This window comes from Aspergillus pseudotamarii, assembly GCF_009193445.1.
Source record: "Aspergillus pseudotamarii strain CBS 117625 unplaced genomic scaffold BDV38scaffold_78, whole genome shotgun sequence".
NCBI classification, from domain to species: Eukaryota; Fungi; Ascomycota; class Eurotiomycetes; order Eurotiales; family Aspergillaceae; genus Aspergillus; species Aspergillus pseudotamarii.
In genome coordinates this window covers 125,192-144,249 of record NW_022475092.1, presented here as the reverse complement: position 1 = coordinate 144,249, position 19,058 = coordinate 125,192, and the positions used below count along the sequence as shown (strand labels likewise).

Below are 19,058 nucleotides of genomic sequence, written 5' to 3'. Positions count from 1 at the left end.
CTTTGAGTTTCCAGACAGAGTATTTCCTAGATGTGGCTGTATGTCCCTTATTGGAGGCTGTTCTAGTTATACCCTACAGTAAAGTACAACAGAAAAGAGATGGTGCTGATAAGTTGTAGAACCTTTTGGATTGTACGATGTAGATCATGTGTTCATGTCCCCTTGAGCGGAGAAGGTGACTTCATGTTACAATTATTTGGATATGCAGGTCATTCCAGCGTCAATTACATCTGGATCTTCCATTTTCTCCAGCCTCACTTATCAAGGAAGCCCCTGGAGAAAATAAATACTGGATCTCCTACCATGCTCAACATTGTGTTATGTAAATTGAGTCCACAGCCCTCAACACCCTCAGAAGTTAAATAATCCCCTGTAACGTGAAGAACCAATACAATGACCTAAGTTAGACCAAGTATTGCCTTTGGCCCCCTTAGCCACAGCACGTAAGCAGCTCACAGGAAGAGCCGCAAGTAATTTGACATGATTCTGATTTCCCTTCGGCTCCCTTCGTGGTGGTGTTCTCTACTGTCTGACTGAGCTCCGGCTGCACAATTGCAGAATGGATACCGTAGCTGTGGAAGCACTCGTTCATAGTCTTTGCAAGCTTCACGAACTCTGAGATGCGAATGTCGGGAAGGCCAACGTGCACAGAAACGAGTGCCTTTTCCTGGTTTAGACGCCAGGCGTGTAACTCGTGAACGGATGAGACTTCGGGCAACTGATTCATGTTCATGTTAATACAAAAATAAGTCCAGGCATGGGGCAGGCAGGGTATATCGGGATGGAAACGTACTAGTTCAAGGTCATGTTTCACGTCACTCAGATCGATTCCCTTGGGGACACTGTTCAGCAGAATAAGGCCGGAGTTCCTTACTGGATGGAAGATTAGTCTGGAAAATAAGGTAATTCATAGAAAAGGGCAGCACAAACCGAGGGGAATAGATGTTCCCATGATCATTAGGGCGATTGCCATACTAATAGCCGGGTCTGCATAGTACCGGGAGGCAGAATGTGTGAGCCAGATGATCAACGCAGAGATTATGACCCCGACGTTATTGAAGGCATCTCCAAGGACGTGGATGAAAACACCGAGCAAGCCAAGGTCGTATCCCTTCTTCTGAGCTTGGATGTTATTGTGTCTGTGGCCGGTATGGAAGGTATAAGCCTGTGACGGATCTTCAGTACTCTTCTCGTATTCACAATTAACAGGTTCGGTTACCTCGTTGATGCCACTTTCAGCACTCGCGTCTAGGTTCCCCCCGGGAGTGTTCTCATGGGAATGGTCGTGCTCTGGATGAATAAACCCCCATCAATTAGTTTCTGCGTAGGTAAGAGATTCGGGAGAACGAACCGTGAAGGAAAGACGCGCTCAGTATATTCAAGGCAAGCCCGACACAACCAATAATAAGGACCAGCTTTGGACTTTCAACCACTAAACTACCTGTCAGCTTGGTTTCAAAGGTGCAGGCAGTTAGGTATACCTTGCGGGCTGATAAATCGCTCAATCGACTGTAGGAAAATACTGACTCCAAGGGCGAGAAGAAAGACACCATTGAAAAATGCCCCGAGTAGGCGAGCCCGCTGCCAGCCAAAGGAGAGGTCTTTTGGCGAATCCTTCTTTGAGGATATCTATTTTGTATTAGACGACCTGTCTTGTTGAAACAATCAGCCAACGTACCTTCACAGCAGCAAATGCCACGATAAATCCGATGATATCATTGAGCTGCATACGTTAGCACGGCCATCAAGCTCCGACGCGGAAAATCCCTCCGACTCACATAATGGAATGCGTCAGCCACGAGGGCGAGTGATTTTGTGTAGAATCCAACTAGTGACAGTAAGTGAGATTGTGTTGCTAGATCCAGGAGAGATAAGATACCGGAAATTTCAGCGAGGAAGAAGCAAAGTGAGATACCGATCACAAGCGAAAGACGCTGTAGCTGCGTCAAGTGTAGGACCATGGCGAGAGAGATATACCCGCCGCTTAGGACAATTCAGGCCGATGTGGAAAACTTAGCGGATGGAAAAGAGAGAAGGGGAAAACTGGCTCGATCAAGCATTTTAAAGCCTTACGGGGAAAACCTTCCGTGTCAGAATGCGCAATATTAGTCGGATTGGGACCGGGATTATCGTCAGGCCACTATGGGAAAAGCCATTCTAGTGGATTCTCTGCGAAGGCCCACGGATATGATTGACTTGTCATGTTTCGCCAAGCAGCTTTAGGCAAGTATGTGTCAGAAGGGAACCGTCGCTGAACTCAATTTGCCACACTGGGCTCTTGGGGTATCGCTTTTCATGTTCAATTGCATGAGAAAATGCTCCCTCTCTATAGATGACTGAAAGATATCGAATACCTCCAGATAGAAAGTCTAGGGGTGTTTCTGGTGTAGGTCAATCAATATTAGTGTCTGCTGTTCTCATATTGAAAGGTGTTAAGTCTCGGCTGTCGATGTAACTCTCGTTATATTGACCCGCAGTTCTGCATGATGGCAGAATGCAAAGTACACCTGTGACCACTTGTACGCGGTCGACACGATCTTTTCCGGGCGTCAGAAAGGCTTCGTTTAATTTGCCGTATCAGTGTGTCATAAAAGAGTTATGCTATGTTTTGCGTAGTCAGCGATGCAGCTGGGAGGGAATTAGGTAATCTGCGCTATCCTCTTTGCGTCCGAAGCGAGGACCGATGGGTGAGTGACCGATAGAAGGGGTATTCTGCTGTACAAGGAACGAAATCAGGCCAAGTATAGGAGGACTGGATAGAATATAGATCGAGATAGGGCTCAGAAGGCGATCTCTGACGTTTAGATAAGGTTAAGATCCAGGAACCCCCCACAGATCTGGAATGCCATCCATCCAATTGGACTGAGTCTGAGTCTGTTCCCCAAGGTCCTCACCCTCAAGGTCCTCACGCCAAGACACCCGACCCGCCATCGATATTTAAGCCGCTTTCATAACACGGGAAGTAATTGCTAAATGTGTCGGCACTCTCACACTTTGTAGTGATTTTTCCAGAATACATGATTGTCTTCGCCATAAAGGCTGATATATATTTGAGAACTTATACGTTCCCGACAGATATTATGATTCCTTATGAATGGAATGCAGTGTATCCGGTGTCTGTCTTAGGGTATGGACATAGGACCATTGATGTTAACCAGATCTTCCCTTCAGTCTACGCCACAATGTACTTGATTAGAAGTGATTCTCGATTCCCCAAAGCCCCAGAGTGGTGCATGATATTCCTCCAACCCACTTGTTTACTCTTTGAGGTGTGTTGTATGGACAACGGCACAGGACCCGTTTCTCTTGCTGACCCCTCCCTTGTTATATGTTGTTTGTAATATTCTAAGCATGTTACATCTAAGCAAGCGTGCAAGAGAATGGACAGATAAAGGTTGGACATGAATTGGTGCTTATTTCTTCCACTCAATCCTCCCCATCTCCCCAAAGAAACAAGAAATAAGCGATGAGAATTAGGACATAGTACTAGTAGCTGCTTGTATAAGTCTGGGTACTTCACTTCCATACAATGCTTTGCTTCCTTGATACAGAGAGGGGAGTAATGGAGTGACTCTAATAGGGGATCCGCTCCTTCTGTTTAAGTAGTGAATCTATCGGCTTTCTCTTCACCAAGATTCGTGTTTCCCTCTAATCTTTTTCTTCTGCATCTTTCATCGTCTCTCTGGCTCTGACCCTCAACTATAATCATCCTCGACAAAGATAGAATATTAAAGAGGTTAATCACAGTCAGTGTGCCCCGAGCAAAGCCCGAAGAGGCCTAGGTGGCGAGACACCGCAGTACGTTACCTAATCACAGCTACCTTACGACTTTGTATTTCATTCTGACTCACTAGCCGTTCTCTGGACTGATATATTGGGAACATAGACGTTCATTAGAACGGGAACTATTTAACCCCGTTCCTATCACGATGGATATGCACACAAAAGCCCTCGCAAACCCACTGGGGCACGATCTTCTTTCCGAGCTCCGAGAGATTAGAAGAGCCGTTGATAACCTGACAAAAAGAGTTGCCCTTACCATGAAATCCGAAATTCCATCCTGAATATTGGGTTATCAACGACGGGGTCGTCATCAAACCAGCCACGAAACGAGGCAGCTTATGGTGCGAACATCCGAGAAGACTACTTCCTCATTATGGAAGGAAGGACAAGTCCGTTGCCGGCTCATGGAGAAGGGTGTTCAAAGACATATATGGGTTCAAGCTCTCTAGCTTAGAAGACCATGTACCACCCACACCGTATCAGGTTATCGAAGCGTTCAACTTGTATGGGAACTGCCGGGTGCTACACAGATGGAGAGGGCATGATGAGGTCAAGCAGAAACTATTGAACAAATGCCACGAGCTTCTCTTACCCGGGGTGACAAAGACAGAGCCTGATGATTACCCCCCGAATCAGTCACCCAGTTTTTCGCTTTACACGTAGGTTATCTCTCTTTATGAATCAGTTTAGCCGTATTACAGTTAGATGGATAGCTTTGGAGTAAGATCAAATTCTCCTTACTAATGTAAATCCACCATTGGGAGGTGGACATCCTAGATGCAGCCCGAAGAACCGGTGCATTTAATCATGTTCCAAAGGTGTAGAATGTAAGAGTGACATTGGCCCCTTCCTCTGAGCTAAACTAACCCCAGAATGCCTTGATTCTACCTAACTGTCTTTGGGGCAACCTGTTATAGAATAGCCCTAGAGTAGAATTCGAAGCTGAGTCTTCATCCTTGTCCAGCACCTCCACCTTCCGTCTACAGCTATGTATTGACCACTTTTGGCCCCTGAAGAAAATAGATGAGTGTACCCTAACTCCTTTCCATCATTCCATAATTGTCCCAGCTGCGCTAAGCGCCATATGCCGTGGGGGCCACAAATTATGTAACAATACAATTTAATTAATTAGCCGAGTAAGCGTCAGATTTTAGGTTATACCCGCCGCCCCCACAACCACAAGCTTATGCCACCGGAACTTTTGGGGCGCTTCTTCGCGAAACTGTTACAATCAAGATGCAAGGTGATCTTAGCACATTCGTTTTCTGCAGGTAATGGAATGTATTCCGCGACTCTGAACTTTTCATATGAGACATGGTTATACGTGCAATGAGTCTTCCGAATCCTTACTAGCCAGGCTATAGAGTTCATCAAAATCACTTACGCTCGAAGATTGGACCAACATGTAACCCCAGATGTGATAGAGCCTCTAGTAGACATAACCTGGTTTGTCGGAAGATATGCACAGTCATGGATGATATGTGTGGGGTGAGCTGAGCTGCATACAAAGGAGTAGCGTCGACTGCAGATTAGGGCTATGCGGCGGCAGTTTGGCCCCATCCGCCCCCACTGACCGGTCAGCAAGTGGACTTGCGACTGCAGTTGACTTCTATTTGCGTCTCATAGCAGCTCTCACATACAAAAGTCAATCTTTTGCTGTAAGAAGAAAATCTATAAAGAGGCCCAGTCTGCCCCTCCAAAACCAAAACATCAACAAGCCCAGCGATCACATCACTCCAACAGTCAAGACTTCAATCACTCAGACTTCAGTCACTCAAACAAAAACACACCCTTCCAACTTTATCTACTCTTTAACACTCGCCAAAATGGTCAGCACCAAGCTCTACAACACTGTCATGGAGGGCAGCGACCCCGCCGTAAGGACCATATTCATTGATCGCCATGGTTCATTGTGCTAATTATTCCCAAGGATGTTACCTACTCCCTGGACACCATCAAGGGTCTGCTGCAGGAGTTCAAGGCAATGGTATGTCAATCATATTTCCATACACAACCACAACCTTGAAGTATTAACTGACACATTGTATTCAGGACGGCGATAACGATGGTAAGCAATCTGATACATTCAACGGCTTCAACAAAAGTCGGACATTAACCATACAATGCAGGACTGGTCGAGTTGGACGTGCTCAAGCAGGCCTACGGCGAACAAGGTGCCGCCGCATTCGAGGAGTTCTTCGACTCTACTCTCGACAAGCAGGTCTCCTTCACCGGTTAGTATCCCTGGACCGCCTCACATACCCACATACCCTCCTATGATTCGCCTCTAACTCGAAACATAGAGTTCACCTCTGCCTTCATCTTCGTGCAGCGCGCTTCTGGCTACCCCAACAAGGCTTAAAGGGGCTGTACAGCGCCATGAATGACGGCTCAGGATTGGCATGCCTGACGCAAGCCAGCGTTATCCTACTGTTGTTTTTTTCTTCACCTTCGGTTCTGTTAGTTATGGTCTTCTAGCGAGTGGGTTCTGTTACGAAGCGAATGCGGGCTTGGATAGAGTTTTATATCATAGCATCAAAATGACACAATAGCTTTGCTTTTTTTGTCCATTTGGGGTTCTTTCATTGAGATTATTTACCGGTGCATCTACTGGGCAGCATTGTGGGTCGTAGTATGCTTTAAATTGATGAAGCCTAAAAGGGTAATCAAAGCTATTTGAACAGACACCTTTGTTTTTCGGTTACGTCTTCATTTAGTTTAGATCAATTGCGAATGATCAGCTATATATTATCCTCCTTTATCTAGAGGTATCATCGGGCACACACCATGAGTTCCGGAATCAGTGTCAATGCCAGCGTAACCGCTCAGTGCTTGAATATCTAGAACAATATAAGGACTAGCAACTCTTAATTCACAGTGAACGGTAACTTGCTGGGAAGTTGGTGGATAGAGAGGTAATGGGTGCTCTAGAGTGTTAGTACTGCTTTCTATATCTTCGGAATCACCGACTTCGTGAATATGAGCGATTGAAGAGACCTTACTCTCCATGCAACTCCGGTCGGGAGCATCTCCACTAGAAAGATCCCCTTTTGTCTTCGTTGATGACACAATTATTATGGCTGGTCCCTCAAGGGTACGAATAGTCCTACCCTATTTCCACATAGCTCGCGGAAGGACGAAATCGTATTCTGATGGGAACAGCCCACTCTGGATAAACCGTGTGACGAAGGCTTTTTCTCGCCCTTTATATTCACGCTGAAGTTTCTGCGGTGACGTAAAAGAGGTAGCCCAGAGGTTCCACACATACAAGGATTCATCACTTTGTTTGTAGCCCAGCAAGTAGTTCTCGTTGTAATTTGAAGGGGTTTCGTACAGTTGAGTAACACGGAGAAATATGGTAATTGGTAGATTCTAAATACACCAACTAGACCTAGAAGCAGTTGAAATCACACAAAGTTCACTTCAAGCTACAGCGGAAAGGGGACAAGAAGCCAGGCGCGCTGGGGCTTGCCTTCATCTGAAATCAAGTTCTGAATTGTCCAAGTCTCAAGGAGACTGGGAACATTGGTGTAGTCATAGCTCGAGGGTTCGCCGAGACCTCCACAGGCTGTCACTGGTAAGGATGATGAGATGCAGGGTGTCTCCTTTAGCTTTGGGGTAATGTAGAGAGTCGCATCCTTCGCTGTCGCAGTCCAGAACGGCAGACGCAAACCGTAATTCGACAACTCAATCTTATCATTTGCATCAGATACTTCATCCCGTTCTTTCGTGTAGTCACTGGAGAGGTTGATTGCCAGGACTGTGGGAATATTCCCATGATAAACGCTGTCACTTGAATCATCATTCACCCCTGATGAGACTACCTTCGACGTTTCTTCAGCGAGCAAATCCCCGCTGCTGAAAGCCGTATAAGGCACATGGGTCTTAACGTCTGTGGGGGTACCATCCTTGAATTGACGGAGAGTTGTAGGGAAAGAGATTTTCCAAGAGGACATGGCACCAGCACCTTCGAATGGCGCATACTCATCAGCAAGGGCGAGCACTGCATAGAACGGACGGAGAGCGCCAAGACAGAGTTGCGGGTCAATTATCCGCTATTAAATATATAAATGTGGGGCATTCCCAACATCCACTGGTGTCATATCTGATTTATTGCACAGCGGAGCGAACCCAAGCGATTGGAAGCAAGCATTCCATATTCTGTGTACATACCTACTATTAGGGTGCTGCGCGAATGTATCAGGGTTCTGGCTGGTCTACATTCCTGGTCTCATTGGTCGATAACTGAAGACTGCGGACGTCAGTCCCCGCTTCCTCAGCCAGTACAGAGTATTAAATACATCAAGAAATTAAACTTAAATCTTATCCAGTAAATCCTATTTGATCTAATTTCTTTAAATAGACTTCCCTATATTTCAAGGTAGATTTTTAGCTGTTAATATTAAAATCTAAAGTAGATTCTATCTTCTCACAGCGGGAGATCAGACTATCCGTCTATCCGTCTATCCATCTAAAGAAAGCGTACCACTCTATACCTGATCCTCAACTCGAAGGCAAGCTGGAGCGCCTACTTAAGTGCAAAATTCTATGCTGATTACTATCTCTTGCACAAGGGGAATAGAGAGGATGGCATGTCAGGATTAAATATACTATAACATATCATTCAAGGATGTTGACCGAGGATTCCCGATTCCGCCTGGCGCCTACGCACGCCTTTGTTATATAGTCACGTAGTTAAGACCTCACAAATAAAAATAATCAACGATTTCAACCTCCATGACAGTCAAACAAAATATAGAATAGCTATTAAAGAAGATGTTGAAAGCGTATAAGTATAATATTAAGTGCTCAGTGAGCACTTGGAGTAGCATTATCTCCACTTATTTTTAGTCTATCCCCGCCTCCAGAACAATATATGGGATGTCTTGACTCTTATCCCCTTTAAAGCACAAAATTATCTATGACTTAATTCACAGTGGGGAGTCTTCTATATAGATAACACAGCTTTACGTGATAAAGAATAAACTGGATCATTTCTGCAAGTGCATTTGGTGTATTTATATGCCTCTCTGTAATTTAAATCTCTCTTTAGCACAAATTGGCCAATATATTTAGATCACGCCTTCAAGGACTATTGTATCTCCGTAACCGGGAACATCCGCGTCATCATCTCGGCAGCCTAACTGATGCAGTAAGGTCATTATAAACTTGCTAGGTCACATTATTCGAATAGAGGCCGTCTCCCGTGACTAACCACGTCAACTGCGGTCGGCCAATACCGACGATAAGAAGCCAACGATGTCTGAGCTCGATTCCATCGCTATGGCAGTTAGGGGGAAAGAGATCACCGGGCTGGATATATTTCAAACGAGTGCAGAGAGCATCACGGCAGTTAGGGTAGAAGAGCTAGTTTCTGAAATGAACGCAGATCAACCCACCGGAGGCACAGACATGGCATATGGGAAGAAAGACACCCAGCATCTACGCTTTTGGAAGGCCACATCATCCAAGGCTCCCATTGTTGTCTTCGTCCATGGCGGCAGTTGGCGATCAGGAACAAATTTGGATTTAATTGGCTCAGCCAAGGTTGATCATTTGATCAGCAAGGGCTATGCCTTCGCTACCGTCAACTACACCCTGATCCCCTTCATCACTGTCGAAGAGCAGGTGCAGGAGGTGGCCGACTCGGTAGGCTACCTGGTCAAGAACGCAGCTAGACTTGACTTTGATCCCGACCGGGTCATTCTGATGGGGCACAGTTCCGGTGCGCATGTTGTTACCCTATTGGGGACTGATCCAAGTTACCTGGAGCGTGCAGGAATCAGTCTTGATATCGTCCGCGGTGTTATCTCCCTGGATGGCTCGAATTACAACGCACTTGCTGAAATCACTGACAGTCCTGGGCCAGTCGCGGACAACACAATTTACGGACTCGGTAGCGATCCCGAGCGACTACACGCTATGTCGCCTACTTATCATGCTCACGCGCCTAATGTCGGTGCTTTCCTGCTTCTCCATGTCCATAGACAAGGGGGTGTTCGTCAGGCAGTTGAACTAGTCGCGGCGCTGAAGGCTGCAGGTACGGATGCTGTTCTGCGCGTGTTCGAGGGCCAGGGGTTCGAAGGCCACATCCAAATGCTTCTTCAACTTGGTGACCCGGCTTATCCAGCGACTTTGGTAATGGATGAATGGCTCAGACTGCACGTTCCGGTTGATTAGTAACTCAATCAAGAGCGGTTGGCCGCGTACCCATTTGACTTATTCTTCTGCAGGTTGTTCTAATGTGCTCAGTACAACCAGTTGGGCTGGACGGGTTCGTTGGATTTGGTTCGCGTTTGAAGTTTTGTATCTAAATATACTTAAGCGACAGATATACATCTGGAAACACATACGTCGTGAGAGTTTCATTCCTTCCAAATGACGCTTCGAAGACTCCATCCTTGAGCTTGGGTCAATCAGCCCAATAATGGCTCAAATTGGACACGATCATGGATCTATGTCATATATTTCTCATCCCACTACCCGAGTATCCATGCCTCTCCGTGGCTTTGAATCACGTCGCGTTGAGTACAGCTCTACCTTTCATACCTTGTGGACGTATGCGCTTGAAAGTGTTAAATGGTGTCTAGTGGGTGGGGTATGGCTACCAAACTTTTCTTATATTTATAATAAACACTGGGTTGGCAGCCCAGTGTAGCTACGCAATAATTATTGAGCAAGTTTCGAAGTACTCTCACCAAAGGTGAGCTCAGCTCACTAGAGAAGGGTATAGTCAAGCCAACCTACAGGGACATCTAACCACAATTCAGTATTAACACGCAGCCAGTGGTCTATTTATCAAGGTGTTGGTTATATCTCTGCAATTATTGAAGGAGACTGTAATTTTGAATTTTTCAATAGTAAATATAATAAATGTATAGACCCAGCCTGGCTATAGACGATATTAGCGTGTTTTTCAGTATCCTAGGATATCAGAATATTGGGAAGCTAGAAAGCTAAAAAGTCCAGTACTAGCTGAGGCTTTGATATCATGGAGTATTAAAAAGTCTCATACTACTACATTATCCATACAGTCAATAAATACATAGGCATCCCGATAGTATACACGGGAGCCTTGGGGGTATTGAAGCCAGTTTTATTTCAATTATGAACCAGGAGATGGAGAATAAGGAAAGAGTAAATAATTCAGTTCTGGGGTAGGGATGACGTCAGAAGTACGAGTATAACTCCAGCCATCTTAAACCCATCTCACCCTAAACCAGCACTCGTAACAATGAAAAATGAGTTCCACAGTAAGTCCTGATACACTAACCCCCTGATAAGAATAATATTAACAAAATCAAGCACACAGAATACTCCGTCCAAAACCCCCTAAACCGGGAACCACCCGTCAAAACCCTCGTCTCGAGGTAACACCACCAAAAAGAAATCCAAAGCCGTCTTACTGACAATATTTCAGCTTCTTTACCCCAGGAGATATTTCCTATGACCGCAACCATGGCCCCATCCCGCATCTCTCGGCAGACACTCACACCGTCCGAATAGACGGCAATGTCCCCAGCCCACTCCGCCTATCCATCCATCAACTCCAAACTGAGTTCTCCCAGCACGAAGTCATCTGCGCTCTAGAATGCGCGGGGAACCGGCGACATGCCATGCGCACACTACTCAAAGAAGTCCAGGGGATCGACTGGGGCGATGCAGCTGTGATGAATTGTAAATGGAAGGGTCCGAGATTGAGCGACGTTCTACGTCGAGCCGGGGTGACGTCGAACTTGAATCAGGGTTTATATGTTGCGTTTTCATGCTACCAGGTACAATGTCAGGAGGATGATTGGTTCGGTAGTAGTGTGGAGTTAAAGAGATGTCTGGATGAGGATATGGATGCTATTCTGGCTTGGGAGGTGAGCTACTTCATTTCTTGCGGATCTTTCTTGGTAGAGCTGACAAGCGGCAGATGAATGGTTCGCCGCTCACACCGAACCACGGCTACCCGGTCCGAGTGGTCCTCCCCGGTGTTGCGGGTGCCCGGTGGGTCAAGTGGCTCGATCGTATCACGGTGCAAGACCATGAATCGTCGAATTTCTACCAGCAGCGCGATTACAAGGTTCTGCCGCCGGATGCGGTCGATCGTGTTTCCGCTGAGCCCTATTGGGGCCGCACACCTGCTATGTGTGATATGCCTATTAATTCAGTTGTGGCCGTGCCGGAGGATGGGGAAACTGTTCATCTTTCAGAATTGGGTACTGTGGAGGTGAAGGGGTATGCAGTGCCGCATGGCGCGGATGGCCCGGTTACAGGTGTGCAGGTTTCTGCGGATGGGGGGCAGACATGGGTGGATGCTGAGATCGAGGGTCCTTCCCTTGTGAGGAAATGGTGTTGGGTTTTATGGAGGGCGAAGGTCAACATTGAGAGGGGAACTGAAAGGCAGATTCTGAGTCGCGCGTTTGATAGGGGTGGAAATTTGCAGCAGGAGCATTCGCAGTGGAATCTGAGGGGTGTGGGATATAATGGATATGGAAGGGCAAGTGATCTTATCATTGTTTAGCGAATTAGTGATCGGGCAAAGGTGGCATCATGGCGCTCGGTGATCATTCCAGCTGAACTAAAATTGTCTCATGATTGTAACTGGACATGCTTCACAGATATCATAATATTGACACTGGTCTATACAACATTATACATACATAACCAATCAGGGAAGCACGATGTACTTCTCCAAGTGCTTAGGGATAGCAGTTCTCAGACCCTTGCTCTGGAGCCAGGTGTTCGAGAACAGGCGGTCCGCGTAGCGGTAGGCGCCATCACACAGAATGGTGACGATGGTCTTACCCTTACCGAGTTTTTCGGCAACTTCCTTAGCAGCAACAACATTGAGCGCAGAGCTAGCTCCAAGATAGAGACCTTCCTCATCGAGGCAGCGGTAGACCATCTCAATGGACTTCTCATCGCTAATGTTCAGAGACCCATCCAAAAGATCAATGTCGGGCTGGAGGTTGTCCGTGACGCGGCCCTGGCCAATACCCTCCGTGATGCTGCTTCCCGAGCGCTCGGTCAGGTTTCCGCCGCTCTGGATGTAGCTGTGCAGGACGCTGCCTGGGGGGTCGGCAAGGAAGCACTTCACCCGGCCGTCAGAAGCGGTCTTCAGATAGCGGGTAATTCCGGCCAGTGTTCCTCCCGTTCCAGTAGCACAAGTGAAAGCATCGACCTGTCCGCCAGTCTGGGCCCAGATTTCCGGCCCAGTCATCTCAATGTGAGCCTGGCGATTGGCAGTGTTGTCGAACTGGTTCGTCCATACAGCATTATCCAGGGATTCGGCATGTCTCCTTGCCTGGTGGTTGTAGTTCTGCGGGTTGTCAAAGGCGACAGCCGGTACAGGGTAGACCTCTGCACCCAACAGCCGCAGCAGGTCAATCTTACCCTGGGACTGAGTGTTGGGCATGTAGATGACAAGCTTGTAGCCCTTGGACCGACACACATGCGCCAAGCCAATTCCAGTGTTACCAGCTGTTCCCTCAACCACCGTACCGCCAGGCTTCAAAAGTCCCTTCTCCTCAGCATCCTTGACGACGAACAATGCTGCACGGTCCTTCACACTGCCTCCGGGGTTCTGGAACTCGGCTTTACCGAGGATGTTGCAGCCAGTCTCTTCAGAAAGACGCTTCAATCGGATAAGTGGTGTGTTCCCAATTGCTTAATGACAAACTGTCAGAAGGCATTGCTCGCGTAGCTAACTTTTATGTTCGTCTTCTTAGCGTACCTTCTGTAAGACCGTTAACGTAGCCCTGAGCTTGCGACACTCGGACGCCATAGGCAGTCGATCCTTCTGCTGCGCGAAGCGCAGTGGTGCCGAAGCGCCGAATACTTTGTCGGAACATTATTTTAAAAGGCTTCGGAAGGCTAACACAGCTACTCCCAAACGCCGTTTGCTATGCAAGAGACAATTGACGGAGGAAGACCATTCCATTCCCCGGATTCCCAAATGCCGATGGTCGGCGTTAGTCAGCGATAGAAAATCACGTGATCGATGGCGTGATAGCTTGGACGAAGAGGACCCTCATTTCTATATTGCACATAACGTTGACTAAATAATGCTTGGTATTTATCCAGTTGATCGAGTGATATTCCGTTAACCCGTATGTAATTTATTGATTAGATAGTGACAAGTTATATAGAATTTGTCTATAAACCCAACTGTACTGCCTTTCATGGTCAGATATGACATAATGTACTGCCAACCCTAACCCTTATCTTAGTCTTTCCCGTTTTGGGCTGTTTGTTTATCCCTTCACCCCGTGACTGCGGGTTATCGTCCGCAATGTTTTGGCGATAACTCAACCAGACGGCAATAATCATCCCACCTTGATCCAGCGACTACAGGCGCGCCATTCAACGAGTTCCGGTCGCCGAATCTAACCTGTGACACAAATTTGAGATGTTATCTGTCTAACTTATGCGACAACACCTTGCTTGACCGACACAATTCGACTCAAACCTCTACCCCTCCACGCTCAGACACCATGCCTGGTCGATCTTCCGCCCGTTCGACCTCTGCGACGACATCGCGTAGACCGTCCGCCCAACCATCAATATCAGGCGGGCGCGCGGGCTCTGTAACTCCTTCCGTCGCCATCCCGGAGGAACCCCCTTTACCCGAAGCTTTTCCCAATTTGCGCCGGGATGTCTGTTCACTCTTCGCTGATGCGCAACGCTCGACAACCGGACACCGAAAACTCGTCGTGCGACTCAGAAAGCTCCAGGAATCTTGCTGCGGGATATCACAGAAGAGCACTAAGAAGAATGGTAAGGAGGTTCAAGAGGAGACTTTGATCCCAGGTGAAGAGACACTCCCCGAAACGGAATTTAATGTGGAAATTGCTCGGTGCATGCTACGAATTTTGCCCATCAAAAAGTCAGAACCCGTTGGCGACCGTATCTTGCGCTTTATTGGCACTTTCTTGACTCATGCATCCGAAAAGGATGCCGAAATTTTTGCGAACGACGATGATGAAGTTAGCGCCGAAACGCCCACGTCCCGTTTGGCCTCCAGCCTGGTGGCCAAAATTATGCCGTTACTAGCTGCTAAAGATAGGACTGTTCGTTTCCGTGCGACACAAATAACTGCACACATTGTGAACTCTCTCGAGACGATCGACGACGACTTGTACCATACTATCCGACAGGGCCTCCTAAAGCGGATCAGAGATAAAGAACCATCAGTGAGAGTGCAAGCTGTGATGGGTCTGGGTCGTTTGGCAGGCAATGAGGATGAAGATGATGAGGATAGTGCAGTCTTGGTCGAGAAGCTTGTTGACATCATGCAGAATGATACAAGCGCAGAGGTGCGGAAAACCTTACTCCTCAACCTACCTCTTCTCCGCAAGACGCTTCCATACCTTCTTGAACGAGCTCGCGATCTCGACGCTGCCACCCGGCGAGCATTATATGCGCGTCTACTCCCTACTTTAGGTGACTTCCGACATTTATCACTATCAATGAGAGAGAAGTTGCTCCGTTGGGGTCTAAGAGATCGTGACGAAAGTGTTAGGAAGGCTACCGGGAAGCTCTTTTACGATCGGTGGATTGAGGATGTTGCTAGTACGGATAACGACGAGGAAGGCCCAGCTAATCAACGCTCTCCGCCGAACATACCAGCCCTCATGGAGCTGCTCGAGAGAATCGATGTGCTGAACTCTGGCATTGAAACCGGTATAGCTCATGAAGCCATGCGTAGCTTCTGGGAAGGTCGCCCTGATTATCGAGAAGCGGTCGTCTTCGATGAGGAGTTCTGGGAGTCCCTGACGGCTGAATCAGCTTTCCTCCTTCGCTCATTCAACGACTTCTGTCGTGTGGAGCACGACGGAAAGTTCGACAACTTAGCTGACGAGAAAATGCCTGAAGTGACTGCCCTTGCGTACTTCTTGAACAAATACATGACCGACCTCTTGCAGCGGAAGAAGACGGCCAAGGAAGCCGGTACGGCCAACGACGATGACTCTGTCGAACATGAGTTTGTTGTTGAACAGCTGTTACATATTGCCATGACCCTGGACTACAGTGACGAAGTTGGCCGACGCAAGATGTTCTCATTACTACGCGAATCCTTGGCAGTTCCAGAGCTGCCTGAGGAATGTACTAAACTTGCCATCGAGACACTGCGATTTGTTTGTGGGCCAAACGCTGCTGCCGAGAACGAGTTCTGCAGTGTTGTTCTGGAGGCCATTGCCGAAGTTCACGATACCATTGCCACTGAAGATAGCTTCGTATCGGCCAGATCAGAGATCAGCGAATCCTCCAGTCGTCAGCGATCTGAAACTCCCGAAGCAAAACCTTTCAACAAAGAAGAGGCTAAAGCAAAGGTTCTCAAAGAGATCATGGTCAACATGAAATGTCTTCACATTGCCCTTTGTATGTTGCAAAATGTGGAGGGCAATCTGCAAGCAAACATGAATTTGGTTACGATGCTGAATAACCTGGTCGTTCCTGCGGTCCGTAGTCATGAGGCGCCAATTAGAGAAAGAGGTCTTGAGTGCCTCGGGCTTTGCTGCTTGCTTGACAAGGTTGGTCTCTATCCCTCTATACCTCTGATATATGCTAACAGTCCACCCCACACCAGACCTTGGCCGAAGAGAACATGACACTTTTTATCCATTGCTACAGCAAAGGTCACGAGGCTTTGCAGACGACGGCCTTACACATCCTTTGCGACATGCTGACGACTCATCCATCGTTGCTCGCGCCTGTTACCCAGCCTGACGGAGAAACTGTGACGCCGCCGGTGTTCCAGAAGCCGTTGCTGAAAGTCTTCGCTAGGGCACTCAAGTCGAGCTCTCCGAACAGTGTCCAAGCAACTGCCGCCACTGCTCTTTCTAAGCTGTTGCTCACTAATACTTTTACTCCCTCTGGGGCTCATGTCCCTCCAGCTATCCAGGAGTACAACCAAACATCCGTCGAGACCCTCTTGCAGTCACTTGTGGTCACATTCTTTCACCCCCGTACTCGCGAAAACCCCGCACTCCGGCAGACTTTAGCCTACTTCCTCCCTGTATACTGCCACTCTAAGCTTTCAAATACCGAACATATGCGCAGGGTTTCCGTACCGATTGTCCGGGCGGTCCTCAATGCGGCAGAGGAGCACTTTTCACTTGAAGCGGAAGAGGACAGTGATGGCGACATCGATGAGAGTGTTGGACAGCGGGAATTGAAGGCGCTAATGAGTGGTGTTTTGGGTATGCTCGCGGAGTGGACTGACGAACGACGAGTCGTTGGACTGGGCGGAGAGAAGATCCTCGCAGGTGGCGCAGCCAGTTCCAACGTCTGTGGGTGGGTTCATCTTGCGTTGGTGAAGGACATCCTGGAGCGTGTACTGGGGATCAGCGAAGGTCCCAACCGCTGCTCTAAAGAAGAGAAGAAGCTCCTCTTCTCCCTCCTTAGCAAGCTTTACATCGCTCCTCCTGCTGTGCCCTCCAGGGCTGGTTCTCGCAATCCGGAGGGCGAAGACCCAGTCGCCCCGAGTGCTCGGAGTAGCCAAAGCGAAGTTAGCCCTGAGAATGCTGCGCTTGCGCAAGAGGTGAAAGAGCTTTTGGACGAAACAATCGAAGAAGGTCTGGCTTCTGAAGCGGCTAGTAGGAATGCCCTTGTCAAGGTCAAAAACTCGGTCCTTAAGCTCCTGGCAACGGCTCAAGGCCGCCCGAGCAGCTCCCGAGCTCGCGAGGGAACTGAGGAGGGAGACAGTGATATGCTCAGTCTTCGTTCCGGCCGGTCCGGTAGCGTCCGTCCCTCCATCGAGCCTGGTGCTTATCGTCGCGGGGTGTCTATCGAACCCAGCATTATGGAGGAAGACGAGAACGAGGATAGCAGGACGACGATCAAGTCCGAAGCACACGATTACTAGCAGTTGCCCCATGCGTTCCTTTTCTGGGTTGGCGTTGGCTGATGGGTCATGTTGGGGTACGGTCTCGGGACGACATGCGGACTTGTTACAATGTATCTAATTCATGTTTATACATTTCGAGGCATATTTGTAAATGGTTTCTATTCTCTCCACGCAAGATACTTGAAACGCCAGATGTTAGTTTAAATGATCGTCGAGGCTTGATTCTGCCTTTACTATTTCATAAGACATATAGTCCAAGGAGTTTTCATATCGTGAACTCGATGGGCTGAAGCTGTCATGGCGGTTTACAATCGAGTCACGTACTCGGTTAATCTATGTGACAAGTACTGAGGGCGGGGGGATGCTGAAACGTTCTTCTCAAATATGTTCCGAGGCATATCACCTCGGGATGATATTATTAAAATCACCTCCAGCTATCGACAAGGCGGTCGACTGAAGTTGTATATATATATATATATATATATAATACCTCACGAGTGTAGTTGTGTAGAAAGTGGCATGCCGAGGTAATGCACAAAGAGCATAGCCTCCAATTTGAGTTATTCTCTTGGAACTAGGCAAATATCGCATTACGTGTTGCTGAGGCTATCCTATCCGCTGCCCTGTTTCATCTTCGTATGATTGATGGAGATTGGCATTAGTCATTGTTCACTTCCACAGTCAAGTATACGAAGTTAATATACTGAAGTACTGTGAGTCAATTGCCAGCATAAAGATAGAGAACGAGGTAACAGGAGAGTGTGGACAATTATAAGGAGAACAAGCTGACATATATAGTCAGTCCCTCTGGTTTTAAGGATGGATGGGCACGTGCACGGGGAAAAGGCATCGGTGGTCAAGGCCCAGGCAGATGTACTGCTTGGAGGCTGGAGCCTGTACGAGAGCTGCGGCTAGGTCACTAGTGGTGGGTTAGCTTGCGTTTATTATTGATGGCCGACCATTATTGTCATGGCCTGATCGTGGGTGATACGGACCAGTCAGCCATCGTACTTACTCACCTGTTGGGAGATTGAAAAAAAAAAATGTCTCACTTTTGCTATTTAATTCACCTGGGGTTTGAACTTCATCGAAAATTGTATTCATTCAGTTCCTATGGTTGGAGGAATAGTAATCTGATTAATCTATACCTCACCGTGACATTATCTGATTCTTGCTCCTTTTTTTACTATCTATAACCTTTGGTAATAAACATTCCAGAATAAATGATTTCTCTGGCTCAGTACTGAAAATTACACACTAAGTGTATCTATCACGTACCGTTTTCCTCGGATGCGAGACTGGACGGATTGAAGGATCCATTCATTCATAGACCGGGATTGGAAGAAAGATAACCGGCTCTTGGTCAGACCAGGAACTCGATACTAGTTGATTTAGTACCTTGGTAGTATTGTAGGGAGAGGTACGGTATTTACGGGGA

The 19,058-nt window shown here is 47.6% G+C and overlaps 8 protein-coding genes across 8 annotated transcripts; 5 read left to right on the top strand and 3 right to left on the bottom strand.

Moving 5' to 3' along the window:
* The first annotated feature begins 1 nt into the window (after nucleotide 1).
* BDV38DRAFT_202360 (uncharacterized protein) lies at nucleotides 2-398 on the top strand. The gene has a single exon (XM_032052473.1). The coding sequence runs from the start codon at nucleotides 100-102 to the stop codon at nucleotides 364-366; it is 267 nt and encodes an 88-aa protein (XP_031908772.1). The 5' UTR covers nucleotides 2-99; the 3' UTR covers nucleotides 367-398.
* On the bottom strand, nucleotides 107-2,696 carry BDV38DRAFT_260551 (cation diffusion facilitator family transporter). Its single transcript, XM_032055934.1, has 9 exons — nucleotides 1,880-2,696; nucleotides 1,779-1,828; nucleotides 1,679-1,723; nucleotides 1,482-1,629; nucleotides 1,352-1,432; nucleotides 1,220-1,290; nucleotides 931-1,165; nucleotides 794-873; nucleotides 107-718 (listed from the first exon to the last, which is right to left on the bottom strand). The coding sequence occupies exons 1-9, from the start codon at nucleotides 1,959-1,961 to the stop codon at nucleotides 431-433; spliced, it is 1,080 nt and encodes a 359-aa protein (XP_031908771.1). The 5' UTR covers nucleotides 1,962-2,696; the 3' UTR covers nucleotides 107-430.
* A 2,913-nt stretch (nucleotides 2,697-5,609) lies between these two features.
* On the top strand, nucleotides 5,610-6,145 carry BDV38DRAFT_287522 (uncharacterized protein; the record flags this gene model as incomplete). Its single annotated transcript, XM_032060888.1, has 5 exons — nucleotides 5,610-5,660; nucleotides 5,714-5,770; nucleotides 5,836-5,851; nucleotides 5,913-6,017; nucleotides 6,087-6,145. The coding sequence occupies 5 exons, from the start codon at nucleotides 5,610-5,612 to the stop codon at nucleotides 6,143-6,145; spliced, it is 288 nt and encodes a 95-aa protein (XP_031908770.1).
* A 1,066-nt stretch (nucleotides 6,146-7,211) lies between these two features.
* Nucleotides 7,212-7,739, bottom strand: BDV38DRAFT_287521 (uncharacterized protein; the record flags this gene model as incomplete). Its single annotated transcript, XM_032060887.1, has 1 exon — nucleotides 7,212-7,739. One exon carries the CDS (start codon nucleotides 7,737-7,739, stop codon nucleotides 7,212-7,214), a length of 528 nt encoding a protein of 175 aa, XP_031908769.1.
* A 1,252-nt stretch (nucleotides 7,740-8,991) lies between these two features.
* BDV38DRAFT_202350 (alpha/beta hydrolase) lies at nucleotides 8,992-10,175 on the top strand. Its single transcript, XM_032052472.1, has one exon. It carries the CDS (start codon nucleotides 9,043-9,045, stop codon nucleotides 9,961-9,963), a length of 921 nt encoding a protein of 306 aa, XP_031908768.1. The 5' UTR covers nucleotides 8,992-9,042; the 3' UTR covers nucleotides 9,964-10,175.
* Nucleotides 10,176-11,017: 842 nt separating this feature from the next.
* Nucleotides 11,018-12,366, top strand: BDV38DRAFT_296691 (putative sulfite oxidase; the record flags this gene model as incomplete). Its single annotated transcript, XM_032062982.1, has 4 exons — nucleotides 11,018-11,036; nucleotides 11,096-11,153; nucleotides 11,204-11,648; nucleotides 11,702-12,366. The coding sequence occupies 4 exons, from the start codon at nucleotides 11,018-11,020 to the stop codon at nucleotides 12,290-12,292; spliced, it is 1,113 nt and encodes a 370-aa protein (XP_031908767.1). The 3' UTR covers nucleotides 12,293-12,366.
* A 73-nt stretch (nucleotides 12,367-12,439) lies between these two features.
* BDV38DRAFT_287518 (cysteine synthase A) lies at nucleotides 12,440-13,622 on the bottom strand (the record flags this gene model as incomplete). Its single annotated transcript, XM_032060886.1, has 2 exons — nucleotides 12,440-13,437; nucleotides 13,505-13,622. The coding sequence occupies 2 exons, from the start codon at nucleotides 13,620-13,622 to the stop codon at nucleotides 12,440-12,442; spliced, it is 1,116 nt and encodes a 371-aa protein (XP_031908766.1).
* A 278-nt stretch (nucleotides 13,623-13,900) lies between these two features.
* On the top strand, nucleotides 13,901-18,100 carry BDV38DRAFT_260539 (condensin subunit YCG1). The gene is made up of 2 exons (XM_032055933.1): nucleotides 13,901-16,304; nucleotides 16,361-18,100. The coding sequence occupies exons 1-2, from the start codon at nucleotides 14,265-14,267 to the stop codon at nucleotides 17,636-17,638; spliced, it is 3,318 nt and encodes a 1,105-aa protein (XP_031908765.1). The 5' UTR covers nucleotides 13,901-14,264; the 3' UTR covers nucleotides 17,639-18,100.
* The last annotated feature ends 958 nt before the right edge of the window (nucleotides 18,101-19,058 follow it).

Coding starts and splice junctions, on each gene's coding strand:
- BDV38DRAFT_202360 (XM_032052473.1), top strand. CDS start 100: ATGGTGCTGATAAGTTGTAGAACCTTTTGGATTGTACGATGTAGATCA.
- BDV38DRAFT_260551 (XM_032055934.1), bottom strand. CDS start 1,961: ATGGTCCTACACTTGACGCAGCTACAGCGTCTTTCGCTTGTGATCGGT. Junction 1,829..1,879: donor CTTCCTCGCTGAAATTTCCG/GTATCTTATCTC, acceptor TACTGTCACTAG/TTGGATTCTACACAAAATCA. Junction 1,166..1,219: donor CTGAAAGTGGCATCAACGAG/GTAACCGAACCT, acceptor GATCCGTCACAG/GCTTATACCTTCCATACCGG.
- BDV38DRAFT_202350 (XM_032052472.1), top strand. CDS start 9,043: ATGTCTGAGCTCGATTCCATCGCTATGGCAGTTAGGGGGAAAGAGATC.
- BDV38DRAFT_260539 (XM_032055933.1), top strand. CDS start 14,265: ATGCCTGGTCGATCTTCCGCCCGTTCGACCTCTGCGACGACATCGCGT. Junction 16,305..16,360: donor TTTGCTGCTTGCTTGACAAG/GTTGGTCTCTAT, acceptor ACCCCACACCAG/ACCTTGGCCGAAGAGAACAT.